Source organism: Monodon monoceros, unplaced genomic scaffold, assembly GCF_005190385.1.
Source record: "Monodon monoceros isolate NGI ecotype Baffin Bay Population unplaced genomic scaffold, NGI_Narwhal_1 Super_Scaffold_14, whole genome shotgun sequence".
NCBI lineage: Eukaryota > Metazoa > Chordata > Mammalia > Artiodactyla > Monodontidae > Monodon > Monodon monoceros.
Window position 1 is genome coordinate 71,596,684 of NW_021703770.1, and position 17,975 is coordinate 71,614,658.

The 17,975-nt window shown below is 42.4% G+C and overlaps 1 protein-coding gene across 1 annotated transcript; it reads left to right on the forward strand.

Moving 5' to 3' along the window:
* Nucleotides 1-2,050: 2,050 nt before the first annotated feature.
* Nucleotides 2,051-9,894, forward strand: LOC114895362 (short-chain dehydrogenase/reductase family 16C member 6-like). The gene is made up of 5 exons (XM_029222648.1): nucleotides 2,051-2,371; nucleotides 3,653-3,792; nucleotides 7,770-7,845; nucleotides 7,882-7,931; nucleotides 9,825-9,894. The coding sequence occupies exons 1-5, from the start codon at nucleotides 2,051-2,053 to the stop codon at nucleotides 9,892-9,894; spliced, it is 657 nt and encodes a 218-aa protein (XP_029078481.1).
* The last annotated feature ends 8,081 nt before the right edge of the window (nucleotides 9,895-17,975 follow it).

Consider the following 17,975-nt stretch of genomic DNA (forward strand, 5'->3'; position numbering starts at 1 on the left):
CCCAGAGACATCTCAACGTTAATTCCTCACTGACTTAAAATGAAATAGATGTAACACAAAAATAATTCTTTTTACCAGACTCAACTTTTGCATTTTTGTTTTTGTTGTTATATCTCTTGTCATCTGGAGCTTGGCTGTGAAGTCACTGTGTGGCTTCAAATTCCATCCTCATTATTTTTAACTGTGTGACCGTGGGCTAATTGGCTTAGCCTCTTAGTAACTCTGATCTCTCAACTGTAAAACAGGGCAGCGCTTGGAAGAGTTAAATGAATCAACGCATGCAGAACACTTAGAACTTGCCAGGTGTGTAGGAAGAGTCCAAACGTATTGCTGTTGTTATTATTATTATTATTATGGTGCTAGTGTTTGTTATTTCCTCAAGAAGCTGTGGTCTGTTTTATCGTTTTGTTTTTTTATTTAAGTATAGTTGATTTACAATATTGCAGCAATCTCTCCTGTACAGCAAAGTGACTCAGTTATACATATATATACATTCTTTTTCATATTCTTCTCAATTATGGTTCATCACAGGATGTTGAATATGGTTCCCTGTGCTCTACAGTAGGACCTTGTTGTTTATCCATTCTCAATGTAATAGTTTGCATCTAACAACCCCAAACTCCCAATCCATCCCTCTCCCTCCCCTCCTCCTCCTTGGCAACCACAAGTCTGATCTCTGTGTGTGTGAATCTGTTTCTGTTTTGTAGATAGGTTCATTTGTGCCATATTTTAGATTCCATATATAAGCGATACCATATGGCATTTGTCTTTCTGTTCTGACTTACTTCACTTAGTATGATAATCTCTGGTTACATCCATGTTGCTGCAGGTGGCATTATTTTGTGTTTTTTTATGGCTGAGTAGTATTCCATTGTACATATTACCACATCTTTATCCATTCATCTGTCGATGGACATTTAGGTTGTTTCCATGCTTTGGCAATTGTGAAGAGTGCCGCTGTGAATATAGGGTTGAATGTATCTTCATGAATTATAGTTTTTTCCAGGTATATGCCCAGGAATGGGATTGCTGGATCATATGGTAGTTCTATGTTTAGTTTTCAGAGGAACCTCCATACTGTTCTCCATAGTGGCTGCACGAAATTACTTTCCCACCAACAGTGTAGGAGCTGTGATCCGCTTTAATGTGGGTTTTTATAGGTGTCCACATCTAACTTCTACAGAAATGATCATGTAAGAATGTTCAAGTGTAACAAGATGATTATCAAAAATCAAGGAAATGTCACCGAAAACAAAAAATGCTCCATTATTTTATTTTTTAAAAGGTGGGTCTTGGCAAAAGGCACATTAGCTCCAGAAAAAGCCTGTTCTAATGGTAAAGGCCTGGGCATTCAGAAGACCTCTGTCCCCAATCCAGATACTCCCTATTTTATTAGCTGCCTATGTGACCTTGAATAAATCTACTCAATCATTTTAGTCTCAGGTCTTCACTATAAACCAGTAATAACTGTACCTGGTTTGACTCTCTCAGGGGGATATTACAAATATCATGTGAAAACATAAAAAGACTTTATTTGTATTACAATAAATATTATTTCTATGTTATTGAACAACTTCTTAATGAAAAGCAAATTTCTATTAGATATGAGATCATGAATCGAGTTCATGTAATAGAAAACTGACCAGACTAAGAATCCGAAGTCTTGGTGTACAAGTCACATAATGTTGGGCAAGTTGATACTCAAAGATCTTATGTCCCTCACTATGAAGCTCTCCTAGTAACATGCGATCTACCTGTAGGTCAAATTAGATTACCTGTAGGTCAAATTAGATTACCTGTAAGAAAGCGCCCTGTAAGTTGGAAAGATTCTTGTTAACATAAAATATTTTCATACTCATTATTTATATAATTTAAGCATTCAAAGATGGTAGTAGTTATTGCGGAAATTTGTATTTTGAAGAACTGATGTCTCAAGGGTAATTTCCCTTGGACTAAGTGCTTTACGTCTTTTGCAGTTGTTGTGATAATGTCATGAATTTATCAGTTACCTCTTTCCTAACTAAGACGTTCCTTTCATCAGTGAATTAACATGAGTACAATTTTGGACACCTCCATATTTTGGGGAAATTTTCTATATTATATTTTAGAATCTTTAGTTTACAGGATAATTCCCAAGAAGAAAAAGAATGTTGCTGGAAAGATTGTCCTTATAACAGGAGCTGGAAGTGGACTTGGGAGGTTATCGGCCATAACATTTGCCAGCCTTGGAGCCATTTTAGTTCTATGGGACATTAACGAAGAAGGCAACATGGAAACGTGTCGAATGATCAAAGAAAAGGGTGATGTGAAAGTATTTGCCTACACATGTAACTGTGGCCACAGGCAAGATGTCTACAGATTTGCTGATCAGGTAAGCTGATTGGTGTTCTTCTTAGTTTCTATGCCCAAGAAAAGCATTGCATCTAGTATGCTTTTACAACGAGAAGAGGAGAAAATCTGTCATCCACTTCCTCTGAGAGTTCTGTGTGCCTCTCGCTTGATTCTGCATGTCAGAAATCTGACTTTGTGGCCTCCAGAAAGGGAAACGGAAGAAAACAATGCAAGTGGGCATTTGCTGAGCCTTTTGAGTTGTTGCCCAGCTGCTTTCTTCTGGTGACTCATTTGCCATCAGAGGTCAGTAGAAACTAGAACTAGCACTGGCTCTGCTGTTCATTTACCTAGTTACCTGTCCTCTCTACGTCTCTGTTTCTTTATCAGTAAAATGAAAAGATTGGACCAGATGATCTTCAATATGACACTCAGCTTTAACTTAAGTCTCTGCATTGTATGATTCCAATGTACATCCACTGTCAACCTGTACTGAGGGTAGAAAGTATGGAGGATAGGGAAGAAGCATTAAGCATGTTTCTAGACTAAATTTTCTCTTAGATTTAGCCTGTGGATATTCGTTCTAACTTCACACTAAATATCGATAAATACTTTAATAATAACAGCTACTTGCTGTGCAGTTTCCACGCACTCTAACAACGGTCTAGCTGCTGAGAGGTGTTTCGACCATATGCCTTGGGTGAGGTGCAGTGAAGATAAATACACAGATGAAGCAGAGAAACCAGAAATAGTGTCACAGTCCTGCTAGACTAACAGTTCCCTGGGGAGAACACGGCATGCCACGCAGGGCCACTAGGGGAAACACCAGGCTGGTCAGGAGGCAGGTGAGACAGAGGACGTGGACCAGAGACTTTATTGTGGTTTCCACAAGTAGGAACAGGTGAGGCAGGACCAGCAGGCTTAGGATGGATTGATCTGAATCACGTCAGCAGGATCTGGGCCACACAGGGCATCCCTGGCCATCTGATACCTGACCCTGGGGCGATTAGGACAGGTGTACGGTAGTCTACAGAGTGAGAGCCCAGTAAGGGAGGTGCTTGGGGTGCAGACTTAATCAGCTGATCAAGAGGGGGAATGGACTAGCCTCTAGCCAGGGCCTCAAAACTGGGTGAAGACAGGACAAGACAAAACACGGTATTACCAGGAGCTATTATTCTAAGCACTATAGGCACCTATTAACTCATTTAATAAGACACACACAGCCCTCTTGGGAGTATATTGTCCTCACCCTCCCCATTTACAAATGAGGAAACTTAGGAGTGAGGAGAATGTGTAAGTTGCCCAAGATCCTGAAACTGATCAGAGGCGGAGCCAAACCCACCAGGACTTAGAGTCAAAGTCGCTCTCATCCTCTGCACCACGATCTGAAAGGGTGCACACAGTTCGCTTTGATAGCAGAACTCCGAGAGACTGTCCTTTCCTCTGGCGATCCATGCTCCAAGCGTAGAATACACTTACTCACTCAGAAAACGTTGATCAACTTCCGGCTCTGGGACACTTACCTTCTGAAACCTCCTCTTCACTTTTCTCCTTCAATTTCTATCGCCTCCTTTTTTCTTTGGGGCCCCATAGGATTTGTTTTTTATAATGCACCACCAGCTAATGAGAATATAACCTAGGGATTATATATAGATCCCTAGGTGTATTTTATTTTTTTTTTAAATAAATTTATTTATTTATTTAATTTTAGTTTTGGCTGCGTTGGGTCCTTGTTGCTGCGTGTGGGCTTTCTCTAGTTGCAGTGAGCGGGGGCTACTCTTCGTTGCGGTGCGCGGGCTTCTCATTGCGGCGGCTTCTCTTGTGGCGGAGCACGGGCTCTAGGCACGTGAACTTCAGTAGTTGTGGCTTGCGGGCTCAGTAGTTGTGGCTCACGGGCTCCAGAGCGCAGGCTCAGTAGTTGTGGCGCATGGGCTTAGTTGCTCCGCGGCATGTGGGATCTTCCCGGACCAGGGCTCGAACCCGTGTCCCCTGTATTGGCAGGCGGATTCTTAACCACTGCACCACCAAGGAAGCCCCCACTAGGTGTATTTTAGAACAGAACAAGTGGAATCAATATCAGTTCTTATTCTGCAAAAGCAAAAACAGTGTGACAGGAAAGGTTCACAGATGAAGGTCTTTGGGGTGAGCTCAAGAAAGGAGCTTGCGGAGGAGGGGCCCCAGTCCCAGTGCCAGCACTAAGTCACAGATCAGGACTCTGAGGCCTGCAGCATTATTATATATAGTCTTTATAATAAAGTAGGTACTATAACATTGTCCACTCTACTGATGACAAGAAACCAAGTCATGAAGGAAATTAGTGATAGAGCAGAGCTGTGATTCCATCTGCCTGGCGTCAGGGGCCCTGGTGCCTCCCCAGTAGTGACCCACAAACGTGTGAGCAATGAAACGACGGCCTCACAATCCTCTTCCTTTTATCAAAAGTATTGTAATCTCCAGCACCCCCCACGGATCTTTCCTTTTTGTTTAAAATTTTCTTGCTGTCTAGTAGAAAACCAGGCTAAAAACATTAATCAAAAACTGTCTTTTCACCATTGAATATGATATTAGCTCTGGGCTTTGTATATGACCTTTGTTATACTGAAGTAAGTTTCCTCTTTAAGAATTATTTTCTCTACTTCTTTGTTCTAATATTATTATTTAAATAACAATATTAGTAAGAATTGATAATAATATGTGATTAAGTGATATAAAAGTAAAAAGGTGTTATGAGAGAGAATAAAGGACATATACTTTAGAATGGGGAGGAGGAGTCAGTGGTAGTTTCTCAGAGGAAGTGACATTGAAAACTGAGACCTGGGGACTTCCCTGGCAGTCCATGCTTCCACTGCAGGGGGCATGGGTTCGATCCTTGGTTGGGGAACTAAGATCCCACGTGCCACACAGAGCAGCCAAAAAAAAAAAAAAAGAAAAGAAAACTGAGACCCAAAAGTCAGAGAAGTAGGAATTAACTAGGTAAAGAGCAAGTGGGAAGAGCATCTAAGTACCCTGCACAAAGCCCTTGAGATCAGAAGGAAATGGGGATTCTTAAGAACCTGAAAGAAGGCTGCTGTGTCTTAGCACGGTGAGCAAAGTAGAGAGTAAAGTCAGGTGAGGTTAGAAACCATAAATACATTTTTCCCCCCAGAGGAACAATTGTTCACCATTTACCATCACATCACTGTTCATTATACTTTTCTACTTTTGTTTCTTTGAAATTCTTTATAATAAATATTTTAAATAAAATAATGAATTAAAAATTCATATTAGCTGACGGAATGGCCATAAAGGGAAAATGTAGTACTATTGGAAATAGACTTCTAGAAAATTTGAAGGAAGTGTGTCTACAAAAGAACTCTACACAGAAGAGTTTAAAAGCTCTGGAATTCAGCAGAGATAAAGTATATCTGGTTGGAAAGGACAGCCGTGAATGGCAGAAAGCGTTTCAAATGATAAAATCAGAAATGAGACCTTTGCATTTGCTAAGAAACTTTTGCTGATAACAGAACATTAGTTTCAAAAGCTAGAGGGTCAAGGTCACAGAATAAATGTGACCAGCCAAGAGGAGGTGGCATGGTAGCCAATGAAAACAGTGATATTAAATGATGGCCCGTATAAACGTGGAGTTCCTAAGTTCATAAAAGGTAAAAACAAAGTCTCTAGAAAAAGAAAGATGAATAATCCTAACTGGTAGAGTATGAAATGAACAATGATGTGTAGATTATATTTTTTCCAGCTTCATTGAGACATAGTCATCATATAAAATTGTGTGAGTTTAAGACGTACAAATGTGTTGATTTGATACATTTATATGTCGCAAAAGGATTACCACCATAGCATTAGCTAACACCTCCATCTCATCACATAATTACCATTTCTTTTTTGTGGTGAGAATATTTAAGATTTACTCTCTTAGCTACATTCAAGTATGTAACAAAATACTGTTAGCTATAATCACAGCTGTATTTTAGATCCCCGGAAATTGTTAATGCTATAACTGGAAGTTTGTACCCTTTGATCAATATCTCCCCATTTCCCCAACCTCCAGCTCTTGGTAATCACCACTCTGCTCTCTATTTCTATGAATTTAGCTCTTTTACATTCTCCGTACAAGTTATATCATACAGTGTTTGTCCTTGATCATTTCGCTTTTCATAATGCCCTCAGGTTTCATCCAAGTTGTCACAAACGGCAGGATTTCCTTCTTTCTCGTGGCTGAATGATATTCCACTGTGTATTTGGATTTTCTTTATCCACACCAGATTTTCTTTATCCATTCATCCACCCACGGACACTTAGGATATTTCCATATCTTGGCTATTGTGAAAAATGCTGAAATGGACATGAGAGTGCAGATATATCTACAAGATCCTGATGCCAAATCCTTTGGATTTATACCCAGAAGTGGAATTGCTGGATCATATGGTAGCTCTATTTTCAATTTTTTGAGGAACCGCCGTATGGTTTTTCATAGCGGCTGCACCAATTTACATTCCCACCAGCAGTGCACAAGGATTCCCTTTTCTCCACACCCTCACCAGCATTTGTTATCACTTGTCTTTTTGACGATAGCCATCTGACAGGTATGAGGTGATATCTCATTGCAGTGTTGCTTTGCATCATGACTGAGCACCTTTTCGTGTGCTCAATTTCATGTACCTGTTGGCCATTTGTATTTCTTCTTTGGAAAACTGTTTTTTAATAAATGTTGGAGCCCTTTAGGCTATGGTTCTAAGGAACTTTTAGGAGAAAAAATATAAAGACTAATTACCAACATTTAATTACAAGAAATCAATCAGCTTTCAATAATCAGCTGAGGTAAATAGAATTTTTGAGGCAGTGTAGTTCAAATAATAGAGAAGCATAATATAAAAGTATAAAATGTCAAAGTAATGCCTAATGGGAGCTCTATTCCGTGCTTATCCCATCTCAACTCCAACTGATTTCACAAACAGCTAAATCTGCTTAACGTGGTAACAATAGTCTGCCTAAAGCAAAGACACATGACGCATGCTCAGGGGATTTTTCCTTCTGGTAATAAAATTTTGCAATTTTGCTTCCTAATAGTGTACAATTGCTTGATGTTTGGACTGAAAGAGAGAAAAGAAAAATACAAAAAGAAAAAATCTCAAAGCAGTTCCTTCCATAGGTGTAGACCATCACATAGCAGAAAATCAATAAAGGCCAGGCGTTCACTCTAAAAAATTAAATGTATTAGCACTGGTCCCAATGTTGGTCATGAGAGAAAACACAAGGCAGTTCCTGATATTTACATTTAGTTTGCATATTTAGAGACATCTAATTAATGACATCTAATTAATGACTGTAATCTAATTAATTATCAAGTTAATAACTTGATATCTAAAATTTAATAATTAGTGCTCACGATGGCAGCAAAAAAAATACCACTCTGACAATATAACTTTTTGTTGTTTTCATTCCAGGGATCCACTTCTGCTGCCTATACTGGAGCAGGAATATGTTGCCCCAAAAGTTTTAAATGCTATTTTAGAGGAACAGGTTTACTGGATAATAAATGCTATTTTAGAGGAACAGGTTTACTTGATAATGCCCACACTTTTGCATGTTGTGTTGCTCCTTAAAGCGTAAGTTAATAATGACTTCTCTATCATTTTGGTTATGTGTGAACAAATTGTCTCATCATTGCTTCCTCTCTTGCCAGAAAGCAACCTCATACCTTTTAAATGATAAAGGAAAAGTAATATTTAAATAGTTCAAGGGTAATTTATTGGACTGTTTCTATCTGGGCTTGGTTACTCCAGACACTGAGAAAATTTAGAAACTATTGGGTCTTACAGAGGACAAATTATTAACTTCAAGAGAAACAAATAGAACACCAATTTTTTTGGTGAATTCTTTTGGTTCAGCTAATGTAAAATTCTATTTTGAAAACAAAGGACAAATAAACCTGAGTGTGTTGACGGAAAAGTATTAAGGATATTTGGCAAGCTCCTCACTGCTTTTAGTAAAAGAGCACCGGCACCTTCATGCTAAGAGTTCTGGAGTCTTTGCGGGTGGATTCAGGCCAGGCCCACTGTCTTCTCTGGAACAACATCTCACATTCATCAGGAGGCTATATGTGCCTGACTCTGCATAACAGCCTTGCATGCATTTTATCACACTTACGGAATCTGAGGATTACAGAGAGTAAGTCATTTTTATAGGATTAAACAGCTAATAAACTCTGGAACAAAGTTTTCATCTGATTACGATCTTAAGCTCTTACCATCAGATATACTCCTCTCCTGCTGTAAGTTACTAGCAGAGTGGAAAACACAACCGGTGATTCACTATCATGAAATTATGTTATTAATAAATCTAGGACTTTCTTTACTATTTATACCCTCTTCAACATATTTTTGGGACCTGTGGGTTTATTCACGCATTCGCTGAACAGGGAGGCGCACAGGAGATTCTAAGACACCACCTCCTGTTCATCCTGCCTTGGCTGCTGAACTAGGTCAAAGTCCCTTATGTTGCAAACCCTCACATCTGTCCCTGACTTTTGCAACACCCACCACACATGTGGGTTGCGTGTGTGATATCTGTCCTCCTTGCTGATAGCACACACGGCCTGAGGACAGGACACAGTTTCCTGCTCCACGCTCCAGGCTGAGTACCTAACACAGAATATGCACGCAATAAATAATTGCTGAGTTGAGCAGAGCTGAGCTGATCTAAGCAGAATTCAGCCAAAGGCACAGTTCCTCTCTCTTCAAGAAACTAAAGCAATGATTCTCCACCTTGGGTGTCCACTGGAATCACTTAAAACAACTGATGCCTACCCCTTCCCGAGGAATTCTGCTTTAATCGGTCTGGTTTTCTTTCTACTTTTTGCTACCATGTGTTAGTTTAGTAAATCAGGATATACACAGTCTTACCACAGAAGGCAGTGAGTTAACATATGAAGGGACTTCCCTGGCGGTCCAGTGGTTAAGACTTCGTCTTCCAGTGCAGAGGGGGCCGGTTCCATCCCTGCTCGGGGAGCTAAGATCCCACATGCCTCGTGGCCAAAAAACCAAAATGTAAAACAGAAGCAATATTGTAACAAATTCAATAAAGACTTTAAAGACGGTCCACATCAAAAAAAAAAAAAAAAAAAAAGGCTAAGCTGTGGCCTGAGCATTGGGATTGTTCGAGGCTCCCTGGTTGTCGGACTGCGCTCAGCGCACGTGACGCAGTGCTTGCCCGTCCTTTTCAACGGTGACACGTGCGCAGTGTGAATCACGACAACTCGCACGTCGTGTAATTCAAAGTAATCTTTACAAAGATGTCCCTTTTCTATTTGTTTGTTTTAGGGGCGGGTTTGGCTGCGTTGTGTAGCTTGTAGGATCTTAGTTCACCCACCAGGGATGGAACCCGCACCCCCTGCAGTGGAAGCACAGAGTCCTAACCACTGGACCGCCAGGGCAGTCCCTAAAGATGTCACTTTGACTCCTTTTAAAGGATTCTGCTTTTTTTCCTCAGCTTTTCTCTAGAATAATATCTCCAGACATGATGATCACCCTTGCCGAAACATTGGAATGGACACCTCCGTGGCTTCGTTGACAGGTCAAGAGAAAACAGGTGAGGTTCAGACTGAAAACGAGAGGAAACACCTATAGCTGAAGCCTCACATGTGGTAATAAAACCAAGTGTTGTGAGGATAGACCATTTGGAGCTCTTCTTCACGCTTAGAGCAGTCTAGTCTACCAAGGATTACTGAGGCTTTCAGAAGGGCTAGGCTACTTCCCAGGACATGGTTTGCACACTGATAATTTCCCTAGGCATTCAAATTATATATTGGACAGTTTTTCCTGTCACTTTTTAGTTTGGTAAATAAGGATAGTGCAGCCATTCCAATGAACTCAGAGAATATAATGTATTAATAAAAACATATTAATGCAAATTGACACTAATTTAATTTTTAAATAGTATAGGATACTTTTAGAAAAGGAGTCATTATAAATAATGACCTTGTAAATCAGCGTTTTAGGATGGTAATTTTCCAACATCAGATGTAAAGAAACATTTCAGTTCTGCAATGAAGAAAAATAACACTTTTCTGTTTGCCTATTAATTCCTACTGGAGTTGGATGACCACATCAAGGTCCTTAGGGAGATTGAATCTGCTTATTGGACAAAATAAGTCCACAACTAATCATGTTTGTTTGCATCTGAACATGTCAAAAATTCCTAACTTCTTTATTCCATAAGAAAAAAAGTACACATTAGACTAGGTACTGCTGGTTTGAGGAGGAGACTTATTTTCATAATTCAGTCAATAAAGTAGCCTTAACTCTGATGAATTTGTATACACAATAGGAGCCACTCCCCTTAAAAAAGCATATACTCGTTCGAATGTGCACCTCACCTTGCCAGCTCTCAGCAAACTTTCCTAAATGACGCTCCGAGTTTGGAAATGTTCTTGAGCTGGGTTACAGAACAGCAATGTAGCTTTGCCTCTAACAGGTCAAGAGCTAGTGAGTAACGGTAAAACCAAAAAAAGAAGTATCAAGTAAAGTAAATATTTGTTAACCAAAAAGTGAACACTCAACAAATAAGATCTATCCCATTATTGGGGACGTAATATTTCTATATTCTTGCAAAGAAACTTTAACTTGCGGTGAACAAACTAGAGAAAACTTTTGAACTAAAAGAGGGATAAAAATTCCAAAGTGCAATAACTTTCAGGAAATGAGTTCTCTTTTAACAGTTTTGTAGGTAAAACCTTTTTTTTTTTTTAACATTTTTATTGGAGTATAATTGCTTTACAATGGTGTGTTCGTTTCTGCTTTATAACAAAGTGAATCAGCTATACAACCAAATCTGGTCATTTCTTAGGTAAAACCTTTGTAAAATTTTGACATCTCTATACCTTCTTAAACCAAGTATTCAAAGAACCACTTAAATTTTTCTTAAACTTCCATCAATTTTCCTTAATGCCTAAGGAGCATTGACATATTTTTGTCTACCTGGGTTGACCCCCAGTAGTAGCTTTTGAACGGCCATTTATCTCTAAGTAAACTGGTCCACACCCCCTCACTGGGCATCACCTTCCACTTCACTCAGCCAAGAGGGGTACGCTACTTCTAATTCGGGCCCATCTTATTTTCAATTGTTAGGCCTCAGGAGGGTCTCTTAGGCATTCACTTGTTCATTCATTCCACACGTATTTCCTGAGTACCTACTATGTGTGGCACTAGAAACACGGTGGCGAATAAGACAGTCACTAAGTGAGGTACAAGATCTTTGTGACAACTTTCAGCCACATAGGGGCTTTGGCTGGGTTTTGCCTATTTTAATACTGTTGGAAGTCTGGCTTTCTCATCTCCTAGGTTTACTGTATCTAGAAACTGCATAGTCTGTTTCTCTGTTATCTTTCATTTGTATTGTAGGTAAAGGGTTAACCAACCTTTTGTTTTTCTTCAAGAGAATGTTCCCTTAGGTTGACATCCTAGCTCTGTTCCCCTGGTAACCTGGCAAGAGTCAAATGTCAAACACGTTTTTAAGCAACGTTGCTCATGATGAAAAGGACAAATGATTGGTACCTTGCTTCAGATTGAGAGGAGCTGTGAATGAATTCTAAGGACCTGATGGGGAGGGACGTCGCACTTACGAGCTGGCACCTGAGAAGTTTCCTGACATCTGTGCCCAGTGCTACCTGGACTGAGGGAAGGACCCCCTCCCCGGTTCCTCCTCTCCACCTCGGAGCAGATACCTGTCCCCTGAGTCTGAATGTGGAGTTGAAGCTAAAAACGATTTCCTGGTGGGCACTGCATTTTCTCTTCCTATTTCAGTATCTTTGAAATTTGAGAATATATAACAGCTGTCCATGTAACTCTGTTCCCAGTTTTCATATATAACAATGAATTCTGTCCAACAGAAGCAGCAAAACTGAATTGATTATCATGTCCGAAGTTTGGCCGCCTCTATTATTTCCTTCCACCAAGTTCTCAAAACCCCCGTTACCCTAGTACTTTACATGTGAAGCCCCCCTCACCCTTTCCCCGTACTTAAAACACTTCATGGGCGTGTTCTGAGAAGTGAAGATTCATTTTTGCAACAGAATAATATTATACTTGATAGTGACTCTCATCCTACAAAAGTTTTCCTAATCCAATGCAATAAAAAATAGTAAAAATATTAAAAATTAAAATATGTGAAAACAGTATTTAATAATGAATTAGCCATTTTTTAGTTAAATGCTTGAAAAAAATTTATAGGCTGAAGAGATAGGAGAAGTTTGTGATGGTTCTGAAATTGATGACTAGAATCTTCCAAGGGTTTGGAAATTGAGAGCACTTTCTTTTACGTAAGTTCATTTCTTAAAGTAGCCCTTTCTTCTTGATACTGGAAGGGAGGCAGATTTTTGGCTTAACCTAAGAAAGGACTTTCTAATAATAACAGCTGCTTGAGATAAAAATGACTTTAGACTCTTGAAAAATGAAGTTTCCCATTTTTGAAAAGCAAAGGAGGTTAATGATTAAATTATCTGGATCCCTTCCAATCTGGAAAATCTTTATTTAGGGCTCATTCTTGTCATAAATCTTTATCAAGAACCTAAGTGCAAATCATAAATATTTGTGAAATTATTGAACATACTTTTGACTCACTAGTCGGACTCAGTAAGAGAAAAGGAAAATAGGAGAATTTGAGGGTAACTTTGCAGAATTTGGAAGAAAAACGATGAAAGGTAAGTGAAGCAAAAAAGAAAATGGAGAATATCTTTTCTTAGAAGATCATCTTAGGATAAACCTTAGGCGTTAGCTGGCAAGAATTCCAGAAACATCTTGGAATGATGAATAAGCCCTCCCTGAAGCAAGAGGCAAGACAGAACAGCAGGTTCTATTCTGGTGCTCAGGTGGGTGCCTCAGGGACAGGCTCTCGGGACAAAGGACAAGGCAGCCTTCCACCCTGGGTCTTGGCACTGCCCCCGTGTGGAGCCCTCTATCCCCTGTGGCCACCACCAGGCCAGGTCCAGGCCCAGCCACCTTCTTGGGCCCCATGCACCCCAAACTGCCCCACAGCAAAAGCACATGCCTTCGGAGTCATCTCTCTGTGCACCACCCACTGTGCATGTGGGCGGAGCTGGACCACAGCCCTGCATGCACACAGGTACCTGCTTACTGTATGTGCCCACGCACACACTCTGCTGTCCTATCAAACTCAACTCACAACACACAAGCTCAAGGTTAAATGATGAGCAGATCGAAGAGAGCAAAGGCAGAGCATTACGCTAAGTCCATACAAAGCCCTCCGACACAGGACCCTGTGCATCCTCACACTCGAGGGTCCTTGAAGCCGGTCGTGACGCTCCGTGTCACACACTGTGCTGGATCTCCTGCAAGAGAGGCCACGTGATGGCTGGTTCAAGGTCAACTCCCAACTTACCAACTAGCTGACCTTCGCCAAGGTCACTCACTAAGCTGCAGTTTTCTTGCCTGTAAGATGAGAGTAATAACACACCACAACTCCAAACACTGCTGGAGGACGTGCGTTGCAAGCATCCATGGAAAGCTCTTAGCACAATGCCTGGTACGCCGTCCAGGCTCAATACATTACAGTTCTCCATAGTTTATTACCCATGGCGAGAGGCAGGAGAACACTGTCGTCAAGATGGTAGCCCTGTTTGGAATCCGGCCCTGGTGCCACCAATTGCAACTGTAACTCTGGGCAAGTCATCCTCTCTGCACTACAGGTGTCCTGTCTATAACAGAACTCACTGAGTGATTCACGGAAAGAACTCAGAAAAGCACCTGGCAAGTTGCAAGGATTCGGTAAGTGTTAGCTTTGACTATTTTTCATTATCATCATTTACTTCTTACAACCAGAATAAGTACCTGTTGTGACGCTCACTTTACAGAGAAGAAAACTGAAGCTCCAGTAGGTCCAGCAGCAGGTCACCCAGCGTCACAGAGCCCAGGAGGGGTAGATTCGGGTCTCGTCCGGGCTGCTGCACCTCCATCCTTCCTCCGCTGAGTTCAGGGCCCAAACTCAGAACCACTTGCTGTTCCCGAATATAGAAGAGGCTCAAAACGTACCTGATCTAGTTGACTGGGTGGTGAGGGTCCCACAGCACCTAAGTCACGTCTGCAAAACCACAGGTAGAAAACTTCTGGATTTAACTGATTTCCAGAATCCTTCCCAGCTCTAACATCCTGTAAACCCAAGGCAAAGCCGGACGACATCGCCTGTGGACTTTCCTGCATTCAAACTTCACTGCAGTTTCCACCGTATGCGCTGACATTCCCCAGCTGGCCCTGGCGGATGGAACAGATCAACAGACACGTGGGGATCTGTGCCGTCGTCACCTGATGGGACGGCCTGCTGTCAGCCTCCATCCACAAGCCAGCGAGGCAGTTTCCTCCTCCCTTTCTGCTGAGCCAGGGTCCAGGGTCACTTGTGCCCCACTGCCCTCTCTCCCTCTCCCTCCCATGCACCCTGGAACCCCCCTCCTCAGGAACAGCCACATTTCAGCAGAGGCCAGGCTGGGCTCCCAACTCACCAGGAGCGGCCAGTGGCTGGGGTCGCAGAGAGGATGAAGGATGCCCTGCTGGTCCTCCCAGAGGCCGGTATTGCTCCCACTCTGGGAGAGAGGTGCTCGGCACCTAATAAACCTAGAGGGGTGCTTCTCCAGGTTTTACTACTGTCATTTTTCAAACTGTAGAGGTTAGACTATGGCAGCAGATATGCAAAACCCATGATTATGGATTTGATAATATGGAAGCTGTCTGTGAATGAATCTCTTGAAGAATACGTGAGTCTACTGCTAAACTTTCAAGGGATCAGTTAAGCCTAAAGGCAAAGAGATTGGCTGTCTTGGCCCCCGAGGCTCTGGTTGCATGTGAGCTGGCCCCCTGGGAGGCGGTGGGAGTGGCTGGAAGGACGTGGGTAGGGGTGGTGGAAGCCTGGTCATGCGGTAGGCATGTGTCCCAGCTGTGGGCACAGGAAGAGGCACCACGTGCTCAGCCCAGGCTCCCCAGCACCACCGCCTCGGGGTGCTGTTCGCTGCACCCACCTGCACCCCTGGAAGCCAGCGGGCGGTCCCACAGCGTCCCCACCAAGCACCGGCTTTTGCAATTCGACGAGAAAATCTTCTGGGCACTTGGCGTTTCAGACCCCACCTCAGTCCTGCTGTAAATGAGAGATGCTACAGGAAACCAAGCTCAAGTGAAAGCTTGTTAAACATGATCAGACTCAAAAGTAACCTGCTTCTCAGCGATTTCTTCAGCCAAAAAGGCTGCAGAAGGATGCAAATCCTTAACAAGGTGGGACCTGGCATAAAAATATCACTAAGCTGTGTTTTCTCCACAGGCTAAGGCTAAAAGATACGCTAAGTGAAAAATATTCACCTGAAAATCATCATCGTTATCGGCAACAGTAAAAAGGTAAAACAAAGAGTATTTAATGTAAAAGAGTTGCCATGGTTTTAATTGGGTAAAAGAAGCACGATGTCTTTTTTTAAAGTAAGCTTTTTATTGAAATAGAACATACATTCTGTGAAGTACACCCAGTGTATATAGCTTGATAGATTTTCTTTATAGTGAACTCATCTCTGTGACTTCCACCCGGATCATGATGTAGCCGACAAAGGACACCCCAGGACCACCCCCTTTGGCCCCTCTCTCAGTCATTACTCCATCTAGGTAACCACTGTCCTGACTTTTAGCACCGGAGGTAAATCTTGCTGGTTTTGAACTTTATATAAGTGGTATCACACAGTATCTACTTGTGTGTATCATTCTTTTGCTCAACATTTTGTTTGTGAGATGCATCCACAGATTGTGTCCAGAGTAGCTCATTCCTTGTCATTACTGTATAGTATTCCCTTGTATGAATATGCCACAAGCTATCTGGATACCTGGTCCAGTTTGGAGCCACTAAGATAATGCTAAAATGAGCACTCTGTCTATATCATTAAAGGGAGGTTGACCTAACTCAGTAGAAGCCCTTTAACTCAAAACTAATTTCTAACCATGGCTTTACTGTATTTGACAATTGAATAGTTCGTCTGTTTATTTTTTTCCATTGTTTCTTGCTAGATGAAGCAGATTTTTAAAGTTTTACTAATTAATCAATATTAATTACAAAATCTATTACTAAAGTGACTAAAATGATAAAACTCTAAAATGGTAATTGCAAAAGCAATTAAAAAAAGACAATATAAAAACGTTAAAGAAAAATTGGTATATGTCAATAGTCTTCAAACTTGTTAAAACTTTTTAAATTGTAAATCCTGAGGAGTGGCCAAGATGGCAGAGAAGCGAGACCCTGGGCTCACCCCCTCCCATGGGCACACCAACGTTACAACTATTTACAGAGCAACCATTATGAGAGCAACCTGAGGACTAGCAGAAGAGATCTACAGCAAAGATACAAAGAAGGAACCTCAGGAGATGGGTAGGAGGGGCAGAGACGCAGTATAGTCAAGACACACAAGCAGGAGGATAATTACAATCGCGGAGGTTCTCTCCAAGCAGCGAGGGGCCCGAGCCCTGCATCAAGCTCCCCAGTCCCGGGATCCTGCACCAAGAAGATCAGCCCCCAGAACACTTGGCTTTTAAGGCCAGCAGGGTTACTTCTGGGAGAGCCAAAGGGCTTGGGAAATAGAGACTCCAGTCTTAAAGGGTGCACACAAAACCTCACATGCTCTGGGACCCAGAACAGAAGCAGTAATTTGAAAGGAGCCTGGGTCAGACCCATCTGCTGATCTTGGAGAACCTCCTGGAGAGGCAGGAGGCAACTGGGACTCACCCTGGGGACACGGACACTGGCAGCAGCCATTCTGGGAGCTCGTTCTACCACGGGGACACTGGTGCTGGGAAGCACAACATTGGAATCCTCCCTCTAGTTTATCAGTGCCAGGACCGGTCCCACGTGCCAGCAGGCTGACACAAGCTCAGAGACCCCAGGACCTGGCCTCGCCCATCAGTGGGTGGGCATCAGGCCCGGGACCACAGTGGCCCTGCAGCCAGCCATGTCAGGACCCAGCCCACCCAGCAGGCCAACACTAACTCCAGGACCCCCCGCCCCACAGTCAGGCACTCCGGGACCTGGCTTCACCCACCAACGGGCCAGCACTAGACCCAGGACCCTCCTAGGGCTCCAAAGCCAGCCACCTCGTGACGCAGCCCCACGCACCAGTGGGCAGCATCCTCTGCATTAGTCAGGGCCCGGCAACTAAGTAGTTGCCCACAGCAGTCAGCCTGCCTCAACAGAAGGGCCCGCGCAGCCCACATACAGGGCACCCCTAGAGCATGCAACCCTGGTGACCAGAGGGAGATGCACTGCTGGGCCCACAGGACGTCCCCTACGTAAAGCCACTTCTCCAAGGTCAGGAAATGCAAATCAAAACTACAATGAGCTATATCACCTCCCACCGGTCAGAAGGGCCGTCATCAAAAGAATTTATAAACAGTAAACGCTGGAGAGGGGGTGGAGAACAGGGAACCCTCTTGCACTGTTGGTGGGAATGTAACTTGGTACAGCCTCTACGGAAAACAGTATGGAGGTTCCTTAAAAAACTAAACATAGAGCTACCATATGATCCAGTAATCCCACTCCTGGGCAGATAACTGGAGAAAAAAAATGGTTCAAAAGGATACACGCACCCCAATGTTCATTGCAGCACTGTTTACAATAGTCAA